Source organism: Trachypithecus francoisi, unplaced genomic scaffold (assembly GCF_009764315.1).
Source record: "Trachypithecus francoisi isolate TF-2019V2 unplaced genomic scaffold, Tfra_2.0 Lachesis_group0, whole genome shotgun sequence".
Classification (NCBI taxonomy): domain Eukaryota; kingdom Metazoa; phylum Chordata; class Mammalia; order Primates; family Cercopithecidae; genus Trachypithecus; species Trachypithecus francoisi.
The window spans coordinates 16,688,793-16,707,912 of NW_022681453.1; the positions used below are offsets into that span (position 1 = coordinate 16,688,793).

Consider the following 19,120-nt stretch of genomic DNA (forward strand, 5'->3'; position numbering starts at 1 on the left):
GTGGTTTGGGCACATCGATATAGTGGAACCACTGTCCTTGACAAGTAAAACTACAGTGTTGGCCGTTAGACAATTTATAGACTTATCCTCTAATAACCTTTGTGACTGGGTTTCTAGTAGTTGTGAGGGGCAACTCTGCTGTACTTAACAGGGGTAGTTTACAAAACTAACCTGATAGCTTCTAAAAGAAGTTGGACTAAGTGACCTCTTAAGGACCTTGGCAATTCTGAAACCCTGAGTTTTTCAGTCTGCCATTATAAACCACTGTAAGTTCTCATTTCAGCCTTCTTTCTGCCTCTGAATCCGGGTGATTTTGTAAGCCCAGCCCAGCTGCTACCTCCTTCAGGAAGCCCTCCTGGTATATACTTTTAGCTTAGTACCCTTGGGACTCAGAGTCCACACATTGCAGTTGAGTGCTGATACTTGTTGCAGGGTAAGGATCACTTCCCATGCACCCGGCTGCATGAGGTACCCTTATGGCCTCCTGGACCTGACTCTTCTTTGGCTCATGTGGCTCTATTTCTCTCCAGGTTCCCACATCCCATCCCCCTCACCACTGTGCAGTGTGTATGCAGTTTGTGCGAAAGGAAAACCTACTCTCTTTGGCCTGTCAGCACCAGTTTTGCCGCAGCTGCTGGGAGCAGCACTGCTCAGTTCTCGTCAAGGACGGCGTGGGCGTGGGTGAGTCTGCCACAGAACTTATAAAAAGCTGGCATTAAGTGTTTATCTTTGACTCTGCCTTTTCATGTACTCAAGTAAACTGAGTGTTTTCTTCTGAGCCTGATTGAGGTTTTTATCATCAGAACTAATGATTTTCAAATACATCAATACAAACAGTGACAAAGGTTTCCCCAGTCCTCAGCAAAATGAGAAAACTAAATACACTGTTGTAAATTTTGGCGTGAGTGCAGAGCGACCTTCTCTCCACCTTTTGGGAGAACCGTCCTTTAAACTGCCTACCTTGATTCCACAAGTGGCAGCCATAACTCAGAAATGCCCACAAGAGTTTGCTGCTAGTTAGGTAACATAGCACAAATCAAATTTGATGATTACTTACAGGAATATTTGTTATACTGTGATTTGATGATACTGAAACAACTTAGTATCACATTAATTGGTATCTGCAGAGTCCCACAATTGGTGATAATCACCTGTAAATAATGTTAAACATCACAAAACTCAGTTGTTAGTCAAGAACTCTAAATAAGGATTTTTAAAATGGGTTTGTTATCTAATGGTGCCATTAGTGATATCATTTGGGATAATATTTTAGTTTCATTGCTGTGAAAATATGCTAATTTGTCTTTGAATAAATTCTGTTGCTTGAAGGCTTTATTTTATGCAACTTGGATTTGTTGACTGAATTGGGTGGGCAAATTGTGTCATTGTGTCTTCTGCAGTATGGTTGTCCATCATGGTTGGTTGGTTTTTTGTTTTTTGTTTTTGAGACAGAGTTTCGCTCTTGTTGCCCAGGCTGGAGTGCAATCACACGATCTCAGCTCACCACAGCCTCCGCCTCCCGGGTTCAAGCGATTCTCCTGCCTCAGCCTCCCGAGTAGCTGGGATTACAGGCATGTGCCACCATGCCCAGCTAATTTTGTATTTTTAGTGGAGACGGGGTTTCACCATGTTGGTCAGACTGGTCTCAAACTCCCGACCTCAGGTGATCTGCCTGCCTTGGCCTCCCAAAGTGCTGGGATTACAGGCATGAGCCATTGCACCCAGCCCCATCAGGTTGTTTTTGTTCAACAGGAGTCTCTTGTATGGCTCAGGACTGTCCACTCCGTACACCAGAGGACTTTGTGTTTCCATTGCTTCCCAATGAAGAATTGAGAGAGAAATACAGGCGCTACCTCTTCAGGGACTATGTGGAGGTATGGCCAGCCTTTGTTCTGCCTTCTGTCTTCCTGGGCCTACCTTCCATCAGAGGGTCAGTTACTTACTTTATAGACTAGGGTGACATTAAGTGATAGTGTTCGAAGAAAGAGCTCTATAGGTTTAAAAAAGTTTGAAAACCACTAGAGTGATAGTGAAGAGTACAGGCCCTAGAGTCAGACACACTATTGTGTGAAACTTGGATACTTCCTTGCTTTGTGACCACTCTTTTTTTTTTTCTTGTGAGACAGTGCCTTGCTGCGTTGCCTGGCTGGAGTGCAGTGGCGCAATCTTGGCTCACTGCAACCTTCACCTCCCAGGTTTAAGCGATTCTCCTGCCTCAGCCTCCTGAGTAGCTGGGACTACAGGCATGCGCCACCACTCCCAGCTAATTTTTGTATTTTTAGTAGAGGTGGGGTTTCACCATGTTGGCCAAGATAATCTCAGTCTCTTGACCTCATGATCTGCCTGCCTCGGCCTCCCAAAGTGCTGGGATTACAGGCATGAGCCACTGCAGCCAGCCTCTTTTTTTTTTTTTTTTTTATTCTGAGTCTTGATTTTCTCTTCCATAGACACATCCCCACCTTGTACATAGTGGCTTAAAAAAGCTATTGTGTGTTCAGTGGATGAATATAAATTAGGCGTATTTAGGAGCTGCTGTTATATTCGGTTCCCTGTGTGGTTGAGCAGAGAGAAGGGGTATTACTTTTTGAGTAATTGGAAAACTTGTCCAGGATTCCAGCATGATCACTTTTGTAGTCCTTTCCCTCTATTAGGCCATTTGCTAGGCCTGCTGATTCCATGCAATATAATTTTCTTTTTCTTTTTCTTTTTTCTTTTTTTTTCTTGGTTTTTTTTTTTTTTTTTTTGGAAGGGGAGACAGGGTTTTACTCTCTCACCCAGACTGGAGTGCAGAGGCACAGACATCGCTCACTGCAACCTCTGACCTCCCAGACTCAAGCAATCCTCCTTAGCCTCCCGAGCAGGTGGGACTACTGGCATGCACCACCAAACTCAGCTAATTTTTGTATTTTTTGTAAAGATGGGTGTTTCACCATGTTGCCCAGGCTGGTCTCGAACTCCTGAGCTCAAGCCATCCGCCCGATGCAGCATAACTTTCGTCTTTGTCTTTTTTGCCTAAGCTTTCCAGATTAATTTATGGTCAGGTTCTTGTCATGCACATGCCACAGGATAAACAGAAGGCCTTGTTCTTTATGCTGTTTGCTGCCTTTGAGGGTCATTAAGCTCCTCAGAGATACCTTTTTTTTTTTTTGAGATGGAGTCTCACTCGGTCGCCCAGGCTGGAGTACAGTGGCGGCATGATCTCAGCTCACCGCAACTGCTATCTCCCAGGTTCAAGTGCTTCTCCAGCCTCAGCCTCCTGAGTAGCTGAGATTACAAGCTTGCGTCACCATACCCAACTAATTTTTGTGTTTTTTAGTAGAGACGGGGTTTCACCATGTTGGCCAGGCTGGTCTCAAAGTCCTGACCTCAGGTGATCCGCCTGCCTCGGCCTCCCAAAGTGCTGGGATTACAAGGCATGAGCCACTGTGTCCGGCCTTATTTGTTATTTTTTAATTTTTTTGGAGACAGAGTTTTGCTGTCATCCAGGCTGGAATGCGTTGGTGCAGTCAGCTCACTGCTGCCTCAAATTTCAGGCCTCAAGCAGTCTTCCCACCTCCGCCTCCTTAGTAGCTAGGACTACAGGCAGGAGCCACCATGCCTGGTGCAATTCTATATAACCTTAGATCATTCCAGTGAGTTGCTACCTGGTTTAAGCTAGACGTCCTAAGTTCCTCTTTAATATCTGGCTTATGTTTGGTTTTCACAACATCCTTTCTGAATTTATATAACCCCTTGGTATAAGTCATCAGCTGGGAGAACAGAAAGTGTTTTGAATATTCAGGGGGTTCTGATTTTTAGACAGCAACTAAGAGATGTCCTCATTGTTTCCTCTTGGTGTGTTCACAGAGTCATTACCAGCTCCAGCTGTGCCCTGGTGCAGACTGCCCCATGGTTATTCGGGTACAAGAGCCTAGAGCTCGCCGAGTACAGTGCAATCGGTGCAACGAGGTCTTCTGGTAAGAGTGAGTGTGAGTGCTGAACAGCCCTGGGCTCATGCCCCATCCTCCAAAGCACCACTGCTGTTGCTCCATGTGAGGGCGGCACTGGAAGAGGCAGGGTCTCTGAGCCAACAGAGCAACTGTGCTCCAAGTGGGTAGGTTTATGCCCAGCATCTCATATTCCACTAAGTCTTCAATACATGCTCAGTCTGGAGGCAAGGAAGTGACACAGGTTCTTGGAGAATGTGTTGTGGCTTATGCTACTAAGTCTCATGGCCCAGAGATTGTGTGGGATCTATCTGTCTGCATAGCTAATCACATATTACTGTGTTTGAAAGGTATAATCTTCAGCATTTTAATCTTTCTCTGTCTTGGCCTTTCATGGCTAATTTTTGTAAAACTAAGTCATAAATATGTTCTACATCTACTCAAGGTTCACTTCATTCAGTAGATACCGTGGGAATAACTGAAGTTTACTGAAGGCTTACCAGATGACAGACACTATCCTGATCACTTACCTTGCATTATCACAACTGTATATGACCCTTATATTCTCTCGTTTTTTGTTGTTTTCTTGAGACGGAGTCTTGCTTTGTAGCCCAGGGTGGAGTGCAGTGGTGCATACTTTGCTTACCACAACCTCCACCTCCCAGGGTCAAGCAATTCTCCTACCTCAGCCTCCTGAGTAGCTGGGATTACAGGCACATGCCACCATGCCCGGCTGATTTTTGTATTTTTAGTAGAGACGGGGTTTTGCCATGTTGGCCAGGCTGGTCTCAAACTCCTGACCTCATGATCTGCCCACCTTGGCCTCCCAAAGTACTGGGATTACAGGATTGAGGCACCGCGCCTGGCTATGACCCTTATATTCTATGAAGATATCAAGGTGCAAGGTAAACCTAGTAAATGGTAGAACCATAATTTAGGCCCAGATCTGTCCTAATCATACCTCCCTGGAATATTCATGGCGGGGCTTCAGAGAAACTGCTTGGAAAATGAGATGTGTGTCTGTGTGCACATGCCTGCATTTCAAAACATTATTGACACCAAAGGTTAAAAATCACTAATGTAGTGGTTCTTTCATTTTAAATCAGGTAGCCACCAGGATCACAGCAGATTCAGAGAGACTCCTTGTAATTGTTCTTTATTCTTGTGTCCCACTTTATGAAGTTACCTCCCTGGGTATTTGCCTCAGGGCCTTTTCTAGCCACAGAGTACTGTTGGCCTGCACGAAAGAAAATTTGAAAATATGGAAGCCTAGCCCAACGAATATTGGAGTCTTTTTTTTTTCTGTTTTAAGTTTCAGTGTCATCAGATATATCATGACCCTACAGATTTTGCAAGTTCTGGCATTTGTGCATCCTTATGTGCATGTCTGACTGGGAAATCAGATGAGACTCCCAGAAGTGGATCTCAATCCTGCCTTAGGTCTGAGCTAAGGAGTCCTTCTCGGAGTACCTCACCATGCCCTATGAGAGTCATAGCTCTGCGTTTGACACCTTGGGGGCTGGTAAACAAGATGTTTAAACAAGATACTTAACGTACATAGCATAGCTCACTGCAGCCTCAAACCCCTGGTATGAAGTGATCCTTCTGCCTTAGCCTTCCAAGTAGCTGAAACTACAGATGCCCGGCTAATTTTTAAAAATTTGTTGTAGAGGCCAGGTGCAGTGGCTCACGCCTGTGACTCCAGCACTTTAGGAGGCCAAGGCGGGTGGATCACCTAAGGTCAGGAATTCAAGACTAGCCTGGCCAACATGGTGAAATCCCGTCTCTACTAAAAATACAAAAATTAGCCAGGTTGGCCGGGCGTGGTGGCTCAAGCCTGTAATCCCAGCACTTTGGGAGGCCGAGACGGGCGGATCACGAGGTCAGGAGATCAAGACCATCCTGGCTAACCCGGTGAAACCCCGTCTCTACTAAAAATACAAAAAAAAAAACTAGCCGGGCAAGGTGGTGGGCGCCTGTAGTCCCAGCTACTCCGGAGGCTGAGGCAGGAGAATGACGTGAACCCGGGAGGCGGAGCTTGCAGTGAGCTGAGATCCGGCCACTGCACTCCAGCCCGGGTGACAGAGCAAGACTCCGTCTCAAAAAAAAAAAAAAATTAGCCAGGTGTAGTGGCAGGAGCCTGTAATCTCAGCTACTCAGGAGGCTGAGGCAGGAAAATCACTTGAACCAGGGAGGCAGAGGTTGCAGTGAGCCGAGATCATGCCATTGCACTCCAGCCTGGGTGACAAAAGCGAAACTCCGTCTCAAAAAAAAAAAAAGATTGTAGAGGCAGGGTCTTCCTATGTTGCCTACGTTGGTCTCAAACTCCTGGTCTAAAGCGATCCTTTTTTTTTTTTAAACAGGGTCTCTCTCAGTTGCCCATGTTACAGTACAGTGATGCGAATATAGCTCACTGCAGCCTTGACCTCCAGAGCTCAGGCAATCCTCCTACCTTAGACTCTCTAATAGCTGGGACTACAGACACATACCACCACACCTGGCTAATTTTTTCATTTTTTGTAGAGATGGGGTCTCACCATGTTGTCCAGGCTGGCTTCAAACTCCTGGGCTCAAGCAGTCCTCCCATCTTGACCTTCCATAGTACTAGGATTATAAGCATGAACCACTGCACTCGGCCTACAGAAACATTTTATTTGTGCATCTTAGAGCATGTCTTACAAAGGCTTAAGTTGAAGAGACATTCATGTAGTATTTCAGTATAACTCATGAGTAAGTAAAGGTTCCATGGGCCTTGAGAGAGAAATTTACCTATTTGAAAAGCTCTAGACCGGGCAGGGTGGCCCACACCTGTAATCCCAGCACTTTGGGAGGCCGAGGTGGGCGGATCACAAGGTCAGGAGATCGAGACCATCCTGGCTAACATGGTGAAACCCATCTCTACTAAAAATACAAAAAATTATCCGGATGTTGTGGCGGGCGCCTATAGTCCCAGCTACTCGGGAAGCTGAGGCAGGAGAATGATGTGAAGCCGGGGAGGTGGAGCTTGCAGTGAGGCGAGATCGCGCCACTGCACTGCAGCCTGGCGACAAAGCAAGACTCCGTCTCAAAAAAAAAGAAAAGCTCTAATTCATGATTTGTTGACTTGGATAAAAGGAAAATTTTAAACATGGGACCCTGACTTAATGAATATTTGAATGTTTTTCTTTTCCAATTTTAAGTTTCAAGTGTCGTCAGATGTATCATGCACCCACAGACTGCGCCACGATCCGGAAATGGCTCACGAAGTGTGCAGACGACTCTGAAACAGCCAACTACATTAGTGCTCACACTAAAGACGTAAGGATTGTATTTTACCTCTCATGGATCTGCCCTCTTATTGCTGCCCAGGGCCTAGCCTTGGAGATTTGCCATCTGAGAGCAGAATACCCAAAGCCCCAGGGCCCTTCCTGAGGACTGGGGGTTGGGGACCCTCATGCAGAGTTGGCAGCTTGTAGCAGTTTATCACAGGATGCATTGGGTGCATTTTTTCTTTATTATTATGAAATGCCAAAATGCCAGAAAAGGGGGAACTAATTAGAAGAGAACTACCAGCCTTTAACAGCTCTGAAAAGGAGGTGGTTAATAGCCACACTTGATACATAGTAAGGCTGTAATGCAAGCTCAGACCTGCACGATACTCATTTTGAAGTTTCCTGTGGGAAAGTATGGCCCGCCGGCTCTAGGGGTCACTGTACCCTTTGTCAGTCACTTGCAGAGTATGCACTCACAAGCACAGTTGTTTTTTTTTTTTTTTTTTTTTTTGAGACAGAGTCTTGCTCTGTCGCCCGGTCTGGAGTGCAGTGGCCGGATCTCAGCTCACTGCAAGCTCCGCCTCCCGGGTTTACGCCATTCTCCTGCCTCAGCCTCCCGAGTAGCTGGGACCACAGGCGCCCGCCACCTCGCCCGGCTAGTTTTTCGTATTTTTAGTAGAGACGGGGTTTCACCGTGTTAGCCAGGATGGTCTCAATCTCCTGACCTCGTGATCCGCCCGTCTCGGCCTCCCAAAGTGCTGGGATTACAGGCTTGAGCCACCGCGCCCGGCCACAAGCACAGTTTTAATAACGACATTATTAAACATGGTCGACTTCACAGCAGTGGGAGATCACAGCATCAGACTGGTCTCTGCATTGCTGCCTCAGGTTGCTGGCATCTCTCAAATGGTAGAGAGGAGCTTTAGATGTGGTTTCCTTACCCTCTTCTCGAAGCAGAAGTTCAGGCAAGCTGACCACGACTGAATCCATTGTGGCAGCTCCTGTGCTTCTTTGCCAGTCCTCTCAAGAAGTCAGGTTTTCTGCTGATTCAACCTGTGCTTAATCTGAGCAGCTTCATGGCAGGGGCAGATGGTGGAAGACTTAGTGGGGTTCAGCTGGTGCTTGAAGCATTTCAAAGCCAAATATGCTGACCTCATTTCCTTGAATTGCTGTTCCAGCCTCAGTGACCTGCCACATTTAAATGAGATGCTCCTCCCCAGAAGTGCTCGCACGATGAGCAACTGGGCACAGGTGCCAGGAGCTTTGTGTAATTTGTCTTAAAACCAGCCTGGTGGTATGTGAGCCTAATGGCACCCTTCTGTCTCCTCAGTGTCCCAAGTGCAACATCTGCATTGAGAAGAATGGAGGCTGCAATCACATGGTGAGCGGAAGCCTCTGCACTTTGTATGTGTGACATGGAACCTTTGGTCAGTGTGCCCTTAACGTGTTCTCTTCTGTTTCCCTCTGACAGCAATGCTCCAAATGTAAACACGGTGAGTTCTAAGCTTGGTATGTAAGGCCCAGTGGCACTTTCTTGTGGTTGGGTCTCCGTTACTATTTAAGTGAGTACTTCTGCCATGAAATGCCAGAACATAGAAGAGCCTCAGTCACTTAACAGTCACAGTAACTGGCATAAAGTAGTTTATTTTTTTTTTTTATTTTCTATTTTTTGGTCCCTCTTACAATCCCACTGCTGTCTTGCTAACGTATATAGTCAGACGTCAAGTTTGGGATAATCCTCATGATCCTCAGTTATCCAAGAAGATGATTTCAGGGTGTTGCTTTCACTTTTTTGCCAAGGCAGGTAAGTAGCTTGGGGCTTATCTGTGCTACCTTGTAGATACCTTTACCAGAAGTAGTAAAATAATGGTTTTCCCTTGCTGTTTTACAAAGTTTCTAGTGGGAGTTTTGATTTAACCTTTCAGACCTCTTTCATCGATCAGGAATAATTTACATAGCTAGAACCCATTGGCTTTGTATGCCACCCGGCCAGGTCAGCTGAAGAAACAGAATCCCTTCAAGCAGAAAATATGTCCAAGTGGGTCTCCTACCCAGCTGCTTTGATGCTTATCAGGAGCCCCTGAGAGTCTGTGAGAGTTTCTTTTTTTTTTTTTTTTTTTTTTTTTGTGAAGGAATCTCACTCCGTCACCCAGGCTGGAGTTCAGTGATGCAATCTCAGCTCATTGTAACCTCCATCTCCTGTTTTCAAGCAGTTCTCCTGCCTCAGCCTTCCGAGTAGCTGGGATTACAGGCATCTACCACCGCGCCTGGCTGATTTCTGTATTTGTAGTAGAGACGAGGTTTTGCCGTGTTGGCCAGGCTGGTCTCAAACTCCTGACCTCGGTGATCTGCCTACCTTGGCCTCCCAAAGTGCTGGGACTACAGGAATGAGCCACTGCGCCTGACCAAGAGTTTTGCTTTGTAAGGGCCTGTGCAAATGCTATTTCCAGGAACCCTCTTTTCTGTACTTTTTGAGACAGAGTCTTACTCTGTCGCCCAGGCTGGAGTGCAGTGGCGTGATCTTGGCTCACTGCAACCTCCACCTCCTGGGTTTAAGCAATTCTGCCACCGCAGCCTCCTGAGTAGCTGGGATTACAGGGACTCACCACCACACCTGGCTACTTTTTTGTATTTTTTGTAGAGACGGGGTTTACACCATGTTAGCCAGGCTGGTGTCAAACTCTTGACCTCGGCCGGGCGCGGTGGCTCATGCCTGTAATCCCAGCACTTTGGGAGGCCGAGGTGGGTGGATCACGAGGTCAGGAGATCGAGACCATCCTGGCTAACACAGTGAAACCCTGTCTCTACTAAAAATACAAAAAATTAGCCGAGCATGGTGGCAGGCGCTTATATGTAGTCCCAGCTACTCGGGAGGCTGAGGGAGGAGAATGGTGTGAACCCGGGAGGCGGAGCTTGCAGTGAGCCAAGACAGAGCCACTGCACTCCAGCCTGGGCGACAGAGCGAGACTCCATCTCAAAAACAAACAAACAAAAAACTCTTGACCTCGGGATCCGCCAGCCTCTCAATGTGCTGGGATTATAGGTGTGAACCACCGTGCCTGGCCTTTTTTTTTTTTTTTTTTCCCAAAGATGGAGTTTTGCTCGTCACTCAGGCTGGAATGTAATGGCGCAATCTTGGCTCACTGCAACATCTGCCTCCTGGGTTCGAGCAATTCTACCTCAGCCTCCCCAGTAGCTGCAATTACAGGCACCTACCACCACACCTGGATAATTTTTGTGTTCTTAGTATTGATGGGGTTTCACCATGTTGTCCAGGCTGGTCTCGAACTTCTGACCTCAGGCAATCTGCCTGCCTTGACCTCCCAAAGTGCTGGGATTACAGGTGTGAGCCACCGTGCCCGGCCCCAGGAGTCCTCTTAATCAGAGTGGTCATGGCAGGGACTTAGTAAAATTGACTCTGCAGTGCCGAATGAAGATAGGCCATGGCTAGTGGCATATTTCTGTGGGGCCACACTCTTTTTTTTTTTGGAGACAGAGAAGCTCTGTCGCCCAGGCTGGAGTGCAGTGGAGCGATCTCAGCTCACTGCAAGCTCCGCCTCCCGGGTTCACGCCATTCTCCCGCCTCAGCCTCTGGAGTAGTTGGGACTACAGGCGCCCGCCACCACGCCCGGCTAATTTCTTTTTGTATTTTTAGTAGAGACGGGGTTTCACCATGTTAGCCAGGATGGTCTCGATCTCCTGACCTCATGATCCACCCGCCTCAGCCTCTCAAAGTGCTGGGATTACAGGCTTGAGCCAGCGTGCCCACACACTTTCCCCCCCTTTTTCTTGGTATATATCGGAGAGAGAAGTATATCATACACTTAGAACAATGCAAAAGACACACAGAGTTTAAAGAATAATGACAAATACCCCAGCACCCACCACATTTCTAGTGCCTAAGAAGCCCCATGGGTGTCCATATTGCTTGACACCCAGAGTTAACTGCCATCTCACAAGAATCGCTTGAACCCAGGAGGTAGAGGTCATAGTGAACCGAGATTGTGCCACTGAACTCCAGCCTGGGCGATAGAGCGAGACTCCATCTCAAAAAAAACTGCCATCTCTTTCTTTGCTGTATATTTATATCACCTATATGGGCAACCCTAAGGAATGTGGTGGTTTTTTTGTTTGTTTGTTTTTTGTTTTTTTCGAGACGGAATCTCGCTCTTGTCACTCAGGCTGAGTGCAGTGGCGCGATCTCGGCTCACTGCAACCTCCACCTCCGAGGTTCAAGCAATTATCCTTGCTGGGCCTCTGGAGTAGCTGGAATTGCAGTCACATGCCACCGCACCCAGCTAATTTTTGATGGAGTCTCACTCTGTCGCCGGGGGTAGAGTGCAGTGGTGCAATCTCGGCTCACTGCAACCTCCGCCTCCTGGGTTCAAGCAGTTCTCCTGCCTCAGCCTCCCAAGTAGCTGAGATTATAGGCGCCCGCCACTATACCCAGCTAATTTTTTGTATTTTTGTTAGAGACGTGGTTTCACCATGTTGGCCAGGCTGATCTTGAACTCTGACCTCGTGATTAGCCCGCCTTGGCCTCCCAAAGTGCTTGGATTACAGGTGTGAGCCACCACACCCAGCCTGTATTGTTTGAAATGGTAGCAAGCACACCTAGCTAATTAAGGAGAGGGCAGTGTTGCCACTATTAGGTGAAGGCTCCCATAAGAGAAATGGAACAACCTCTGGGTCTCTGGGTTTTGCTTTGGCTTCCCTAAAATGATTCAACCTCATTTTTTGGTAAGTCAGTAAGCCAAGTTATCCCAGGAGATTGAATCCTGAGAAACAGGAGTTACCCTGTCAGGGTCTCTGGAAGAGGCAGAATAGGCCAGATATAAAATCGAATAAGGTATTATTAGAACACACAATGTGTGTTCTAGACAACCAGGAGGACCTCACTTAGACAAGTTTTGCTTCTCGTAGCAGCCTTGACACAGATACAACAAGGCACATAGCCCATATGCTCATGGAATGCAGAGTATCAACAGGCCATTGTTCATCCAACAAAACTGTGGTTGGCTTCTCTCCATTAGACTGCAGTAATTCTTTGAACATCTAACAATGAATCTTTGAACATATAGGGGATTTTTTTTTTTTTTTTTTTTTTTTGAGACAAAGTCTCGTTCTGTCACCCAGGCTGGAGTGCAGTGGTGCAATCTCGGCTCAGTCTCCGCCCTGAAGGTTCAACCAGTTCTCGTGCTTCAGCCTCCCAAGTAGCTACTGGCACGTGCCACCACACCTGGCTAATTTGTGTGTGTGTGTGTGTGTGTGTGTGTGTGTATGTATTTTTTTTTTAATAGAGATGGGGGTTTCACCACGTTGGCCAGGCTGGTCTCAAATTCCTGACCTCAGGTGTTCCACCCGCCTTGGCCTCCCAGAGTACTGCGATTACAGGTGTGAGCTACCATGAAAGCAGAATCATAGTTCTGATTATGAACCATTGGATAGCTCTAGGATTTATGGAAATGTATTATTTGTCAGGCGCAGTGGCTCATGCCTGTAATCCCAGCACTTTGAGAGGCAGAGATGGGCAGATCACTGAACACTGGGGGTTCGAGACTAGCCTAGCCAACATGGTGAAACCCCATCTCTACTAAAAATACAAAAATTAGCCAGCATGTTGGTGGGCACCTGTCATCCCAGCTACTCGGGAGGCTGAGGCAAGTGAATCGCTTGAACCTGGAATGCAGAGGTTGCAGTAAGCTGAGATCGTGCCACTGCACTCTAGCCTGGGTGACAGAGTGAGAATTCGTCTCAAAAAAAAAAAAATAAGAAATGTGTTCTTTAAAATGAAAAAGGGGAAAAGCCTTTATTCTTAGCTTCATATACAAAAATCTTTCTAGGACAAGTGTGAGGGTAGGAAGCAGTAGGGAGGTCAGTTTGTACTGATGATGTGCATTTAGACAGTCAGGTGGGCCTCAGTTGGACAAGTTGCTGCTTCTCACAGTGGCATTGACATAGCAGACCAGTAGTCTGTACGGTCAGCATCTGCCTGTGTTAGATTAATAAAGCACATGGCACATGTGCTCATGGAATAGAAATTATCCATAGGCTTTTGTTCCTATCAGCAAATACAGACTACAAGGACAGTAGGATGTGACAGGGATGAGAGGTGCGCATTCCTTCAGGAAAGAGGCCCCCTTGGGAAGTTCTGTTCAGGTGACCCCTTTGGGAGCAGGGTCTGACTGTCTCTCTCCTCTGCCTATAGAGGAAAGTGGAGTTGTCTTGTAGATGTAAATGACTCTTCCTCTGTTCTGCACAGACTTCTGCTGGATGTGTCTAGGAGATTGGAAGACTCATGGCAGTGAATACTATGAGTGTAGTCGTTACAAGGAGAATCCTGACATTGTGAACCAGAGCCAACAAGCCCAGGCGAGGGAAGCCCTCAAGAAGTACTTATTCTACTTCGAGAGGGTAGGTGTCCTCTCCTGTACCTTCCCCTACAGGGTAGGCTTCTTCCACTTGACCTGCTGGTGGGATTCCCAGGGGACTGGTAGACAGAGCCAGCCTGTGCACATAGAAGTCAGTGAATGGAGCTCCTGCGGTATCCCTGGGTATCCCTCTATAGATGTGCCTTTCAAGCTCTACAGGGTATATCTCCAGCCAACTGGGAAGGACCTGGTACTGACTTTGGTTGAATGATGGATTGAAGGACAATGAGGGGCCATCAGACAGTCTTTTCCATCTAGTGCCATTTTTTTTTTTCTTTTTTTCAACGTTTTTATTTTTTATTTATTTTTTTCTTTCTGTCCTCACAATCTGTTTCCATAGTATCATCTTAGTCGTCAGATTTGGAAAGCAGTTTCTCCCAGGGAGCCCTTCAGAAGCCCAAAGAGCACCATGCATAATGGTCTCTAATCACAGTAGACCATCAGGGGCCTAGCTTTGCATAGTCGTCAGGGCTGGAGTCCCATTGCCCCAGAAGGGTAGAGTGATCTGGCAGGCATACAGCTGTTCTGAACAGGTTAGAAGGATGGACTGAAGAAGATCTGCTCTTGCACTTTGGGGAATAAGTTAGAGGAGTCTGTGGCCATGTCCTGCCAGCAAGGTGTCTATCCTGAACTCCTGTGTAGACCTCTGTACCTTTGTGGGACTCGTGTGGTTTTCCCCTTCTGTGCCCTGTAGTGGGAAAACCACAACAAAAGCTTGCAGCTTGAGGCACAGACATACCAGCGGATTCACGAGAAGATTCAGGAGAGGGTCATGAACAATCTGGGGACATGGATCGACTGGCAGTACCTACAGAATGCTGCCAAGCTCTTGGCCAAGGTATCTACCACTTCACTCATCCTATCCCTGGTCCAGTGCCTGGCTCTGTCACAACCTCTGAAGGTGGGAAGCCCTGTTGAAAGAGGGTATTTTAGCACCCTGTGCAGCCTTTCATGCTTCTGCTTGTGGATCCACATCTTCATGTGCTGTGCCCATCAAAGACCCAGTCCTGTGCTGGATGTCCAGGGGATTTATAAGAGTGTTGCACTGCCTCTGCCTGCAGGGAAAACTAGAGCACTTTTCTTCTCCTTTTGTCCTGTGTATGCATCACTCACAGGAAAATAAAAGATTGAAGGGCTGGGTGTGGTGGCTCACCCCTGTAATCCCAGCACTTTGGGAAGCCGAGGTGGGCGGATCACTTGAGGTCAGGAGTTTGAGACCAGCCTGGCCAACATAGTGAAACCCTGTCTCTACTAAAAGTGGAAAAGTTAGCTAGGCATGGGGGCGCATGCCTGTAGTTCCAGCTGCTTGGGAGGCTGAGGCACGAGAATCGCTTGAACCTAGGAGTTGGAGGCTGCAGTGAGCTGAGATCATTGCACTCCAGTCTGGGTGACAAAGCAAGACTCTGTCTCAAGGGAAAAAAAAAAAAAAAGGTTGGGCAGGGTGCAGTGTCTCACACCTATGATCCCAGCATTTTGGAAGGGCAAAGCAGGTGGATTGCTTGAGCCCAGGAGTTTGAGACCAGCCTGGGCAACATGAGAAAACCCCGTCTCTACAAAAAAATACAAAAATTCGCCTGGTGTGGTGATGCACACCTGTAGTCCTGGCTACTTGGAAGGCTGAGGTGGGAGGATTGCTTGAGTCTGGGAGGCAGAGTTTGCAGTAAGTGGGGATCGCACCACTGCACTCCAGCCTGGGCATCAGAATGAAACCTTGTTTCAAAAAAAAGGTTATCTTTGGCTAAGCATTGAGATAGATGTGTTGACTCTGATGTCCTACTCAAGAGGGAAAAGCTATTGAGGCAGCTGCTGGTAATCACTTTGTACAAGAAACTGGGTGTTCTGTGACCATTGTTGTTTGTTTGTTTTTTCCCCATATCTTTTCACAATTCATCTCTATTTGGCTTAGTATCATTTCTTTCAGGCCCATACCAATAGAGCTAAGCTCATTTGCATGTGAAGGGTAGGACTTGTAAGAGCCACCTGAGATGCAGGTAGCTTAGAATCACAGACACAGGTCCCTTCTCTCCTGTTGCAGTGTCGATACACCCTGCAGTACACCTACCCATATGCATATTACATGGAGTCCGGACCCAGAAAGAAGCTGGTAAGGCAAAGCAATTTTTCTACTCTGTCCTGTTAGCCTCAAAGGTGCCCTTCTCTACCAGCACTTTGCAGGAGAGTGAGGAACAGACCCTGATCATTGGGAGGGCAAAGTTAAAACTCTAATTGCAAAATTCCACTTCTACTCTGGGCACCTCCAAAATACATCTCAGGTGCTGTTATTTTGTGTAATGTAAGACACATGCACCTAATCCTCTGAACAACTATATTTAAAGGGTGATTGGCTAAAAAGGTCTGTGGCCAGTGGGAGGCCACTAGTGCCCATGCTTGGGAGGGATATTGAGCATGCATGTCCTTAAGATATATTTGACTGTTTTATACCTTAATTCTTCATCTTAGAGTTGAATTTGAATATGAATTTATTGTTACTACCAGTAACAATAAATGTTAATAAACTAGTAATTCACATTTTTGTTTAAATGCTGGAAAACAGAAAAGCATTTACATTGTCCAGAAAGAAATTACCACTGTCAGCATTTTCCAGCCTTTTAAAATTAGTATTGTGTATATATAACATTTTATTGTTATAAAGTTTATTGTTATAACTGTTATGAGTTACCTGCCTGGTAAATACCATTTTGTTAATGGTTGCATAAATGTGTCATTACATGATTGTACCATCACTTGGGACATTTATTCTGTTTCGCTACTATAAGTAGTACATTGAGGAACATTTTTGTGCATAAAGCTGTATCTTCTTAGATGTATAATTACTAAGTTTGAGTATTTTTAAGGCTCTTGATTTGCAGAAGGACTGAAAAAAAATGAAGTGATAGTGTCTGAGTATATTCGTTTGACTTATTTTTTACAGCATCCATTCCCTTTCATGTTGGGAGTGTTCTCTTTAGTGACTTAAATTCTTCCCCTTCCTTTGGGAGTGTGGAGGGTGGAGTGGACCTTTTAGGGGTGGAGGGTGAGTGTGGCCTTGCTGTTTGGATAGCCTTTTGTTTGGATTCTGGCTCTGGGCACAGGGAATAACACTACTTTCTGAGGACAGTATCAGGATTGTCTGTAGTTCTTGAGCCTGAGGTGCTGCGTGTGCCCACCCCGTGTATAGGCCCTGCCCCAGCCACAGCCCACTCACCTTTTGACCCTCCTGCTCTGCCTATGCAGTTTGAATACCAGCAGGCTCAGCTGGAGGCTGAGATCGAAAACCTCTCATGGAAAGTGGAGCGTGCAGACAGCTATGACAGAGGGGTAAGTGCCTACTGTCCTCTTGGATTCTATATTGCAGGTAAAGGAGGACTGACCTGGTAATAGGTGACAGGGTTGTTGGCTTGTGCACTGGAAGCTGCTGCTAAGAATGGGAAGGGCAGTGTTTTTTACTCCTTAGAGGTCCTGGAGGGTGTTTGTGGCTTTGGCTACTCCTTGCTCCCAGGCCTGGGCCATGCAAGCATACACCTTGTTTCTCTGATGCAGGACTTGGAGAACCAGATGCATATAGCGGAGCAGCGGAGGAGAACCCTGCTGAAAGATTTCCATGACACCTAAGTTGGGATGTGGATGTGCCGGGGTGAGAAGATGTGGCCGCAAGGTCTCCCGGCTGCCGTACTGCATGCTGCAGGCTCTGCCTTTCATGACCCCAGGCGACAGCCAGGGCCCCACTCCTGAGAGACACTGGCAACACTTCTTAGTTGATTTCTGTTTTCTTCTCTTTTCACTTTTTGTTTCTACCAGGGTAGAGGCCATGTTGAACTGGCCTCTTTTCAGGACTTTTATTTCCCCCTGGATGGTTGTTGGGAGGGAGGGAAAGTGTTTTCTGAATGGCTATTAATAGTATTAGATCATTACAACTTACGTAACTTTCAAAGATTGTACAATTATACCAAAAAAAAAAAAAAGGCAAATTATAGGATAACACAGAGCCCTTTTTGAAAATAAATTGGCGTTGGAGTGTTTTACCCTCTAGCTGTTTTACTTAGAATGTAACATATGCTGCCTACCCACCTGAAAATGTCTGTACTGCAAGAGGGCCCTGGGCCTCTGCTTTCCAGATTCACATTTGTCTGGCCAGAGTTGGAGTCCCAAAGGAAGAGCATGGGTGGCAGATGGTAGGGAATTAAACTGGCCTGTGCAGTGGGCACAGAGCACAAGGAGTCACAGCATACCTCCTGCCTTACTATGGCGGTATGGAGACAGTTCAGAACATGGTCTTCTTGCCACAGGGTGGTGTTGTCTCTGGTGGTGCTGCATGTCTGTGGCTCACCTTTGTTCTTGCAACTGAGGTTTACCTGGATCTGGCTACTGAGGCTAGAGCCCACAGCAGAATGGGGGTGGGCCTGTGGCCCCCTAAACTAGGGGGCATAGGTTCATCACAGCATTTCCTTTTGTCTCCTAAAGATAGGGATCTACTTTTGAAGGGAATTGTTCCTCCCAAATAAATTTGCTTTACCTTGGTCCTTTCTTTTGTGCCAGTATTCAAGTGGTATAGCCCTGAGCAGGGTCACATTTGGCCAAACCTGACACTGTCTTGCTGCACTCTCCTTTGGCAAACATCAGGGTCAGAATTCAGGATAGCCTTCCCTAGGGCACTGGCCTTTCTGGCACAGGGACCACGTTTTCACAGGTTATTTTCATGTTACCTGGAGTGTGTCCAGAGGCTGCTCTGAGGCTGAGGTGTATTCCCCCTTGCCTGGTTCCAGCTGTCAGAGGGATACCATCCTAGGGTATGGGAGTCCAAGGCCATGGGACTCCTTGGTTTGTGGTCCCAGATCCTGTACTAAGAAGGGTCTGGCCAGAGGAACAGACCAGTTTTCGCACAGTGAAGTGCAAGGGAACAAGTGGTTTGCCTGGTGTCCTACCTTTCCTGAACCTGGTCCTGTGGGCCATTGAAAAGTTAGATCTGTGATCTCTGGGGTTTTTGTGGCTTTGTTCAATGCTTCCACTCTAGGGCAGGCAGAGCAGTCTATACTCTCCCACACCTGCTTGACCTCCAGGGAGAGCTGATACAGAGATCTGTGAATATTATGATAGAAATTATTTGGTATTCATACATTTCACCTGCAAGTCAGCAATTTCCCAGGTACCATGTAAGCTATAAAACAGTCATTCTTGGCCGGGCGCGGTGGCTCAAGCCTGTAATCCCAGCACTTTGGGAGGCCGAGACGGGCAGATCACAAGGTCAGGAGATCGAGACCATCCTGGCTAACATGGTGAAACCCCCGTCTCTACTAAAAAAATACAAAAAACTAGCCGGGCGTGGTAGCCGGTGCCTGTAGTCCCAGCTACTCGGGAGGCTGAGGCAGGAGAATGGCGTAAACCCAGGAGGCAGAGCTTGCAGTGAGCTGAGATCCGGCCACTGCACTCCAGCCTGGGCGACAGAGCAAGACTCCGTCTCAAAAAAAAAAAACAGTCATTCTTAAAGACACAGGATAGCTGTGACTCATGGAAT

General features: G+C 46.9%; 1 protein-coding gene across 9 annotated transcripts in view; it reads left to right on the forward strand.

Annotated features, from left to right (window-relative positions):
- Nucleotides 1-18,125, forward strand: part of ARIH2 (ariadne RBR E3 ubiquitin protein ligase 2) — a 70,320-nt gene extending 52,195 nt beyond the window's left edge. For 5 of the 9 annotated variants that reach the window (XM_033206720.1, XM_033206681.1, XM_033206728.1 and 2 more), the window contains 11 exons: nt 531-681; nt 1,753-1,874; nt 3,847-3,956; nt 7,106-7,223; nt 8,508-8,558; nt 8,649-8,670; nt 13,440-13,591; nt 14,303-14,446; nt 15,623-15,712; nt 16,787-16,926; nt 17,149-18,125. In XM_033206720.1, the coding sequence (XP_033062611.1) occupies nt 531-681; nt 1,753-1,874; nt 3,847-3,956; nt 7,106-7,223; nt 8,508-8,558; nt 8,649-8,670; nt 13,440-13,591; nt 14,303-14,446; nt 15,623-15,712; nt 16,787-16,926; nt 17,149-17,173 (1,125 nt within the window). In that variant the 3' untranslated portion in view covers nt 17,174-18,125. The remainder of the gene's footprint in view (nt 1-530; nt 682-1,752; nt 1,875-3,846; nt 3,957-7,105; nt 7,224-8,507; nt 8,559-8,648; nt 8,671-13,439; nt 13,592-14,302; nt 14,447-15,622; nt 15,713-16,786; nt 16,927-17,148) is intronic. The other 4 variants (XM_033206744.1, XM_033206711.1, XM_033206695.1 and 1 more) reach the window with 3 other exon arrangements.
- The last annotated feature ends 995 nt before the right edge of the window (nt 18,126-19,120 follow it).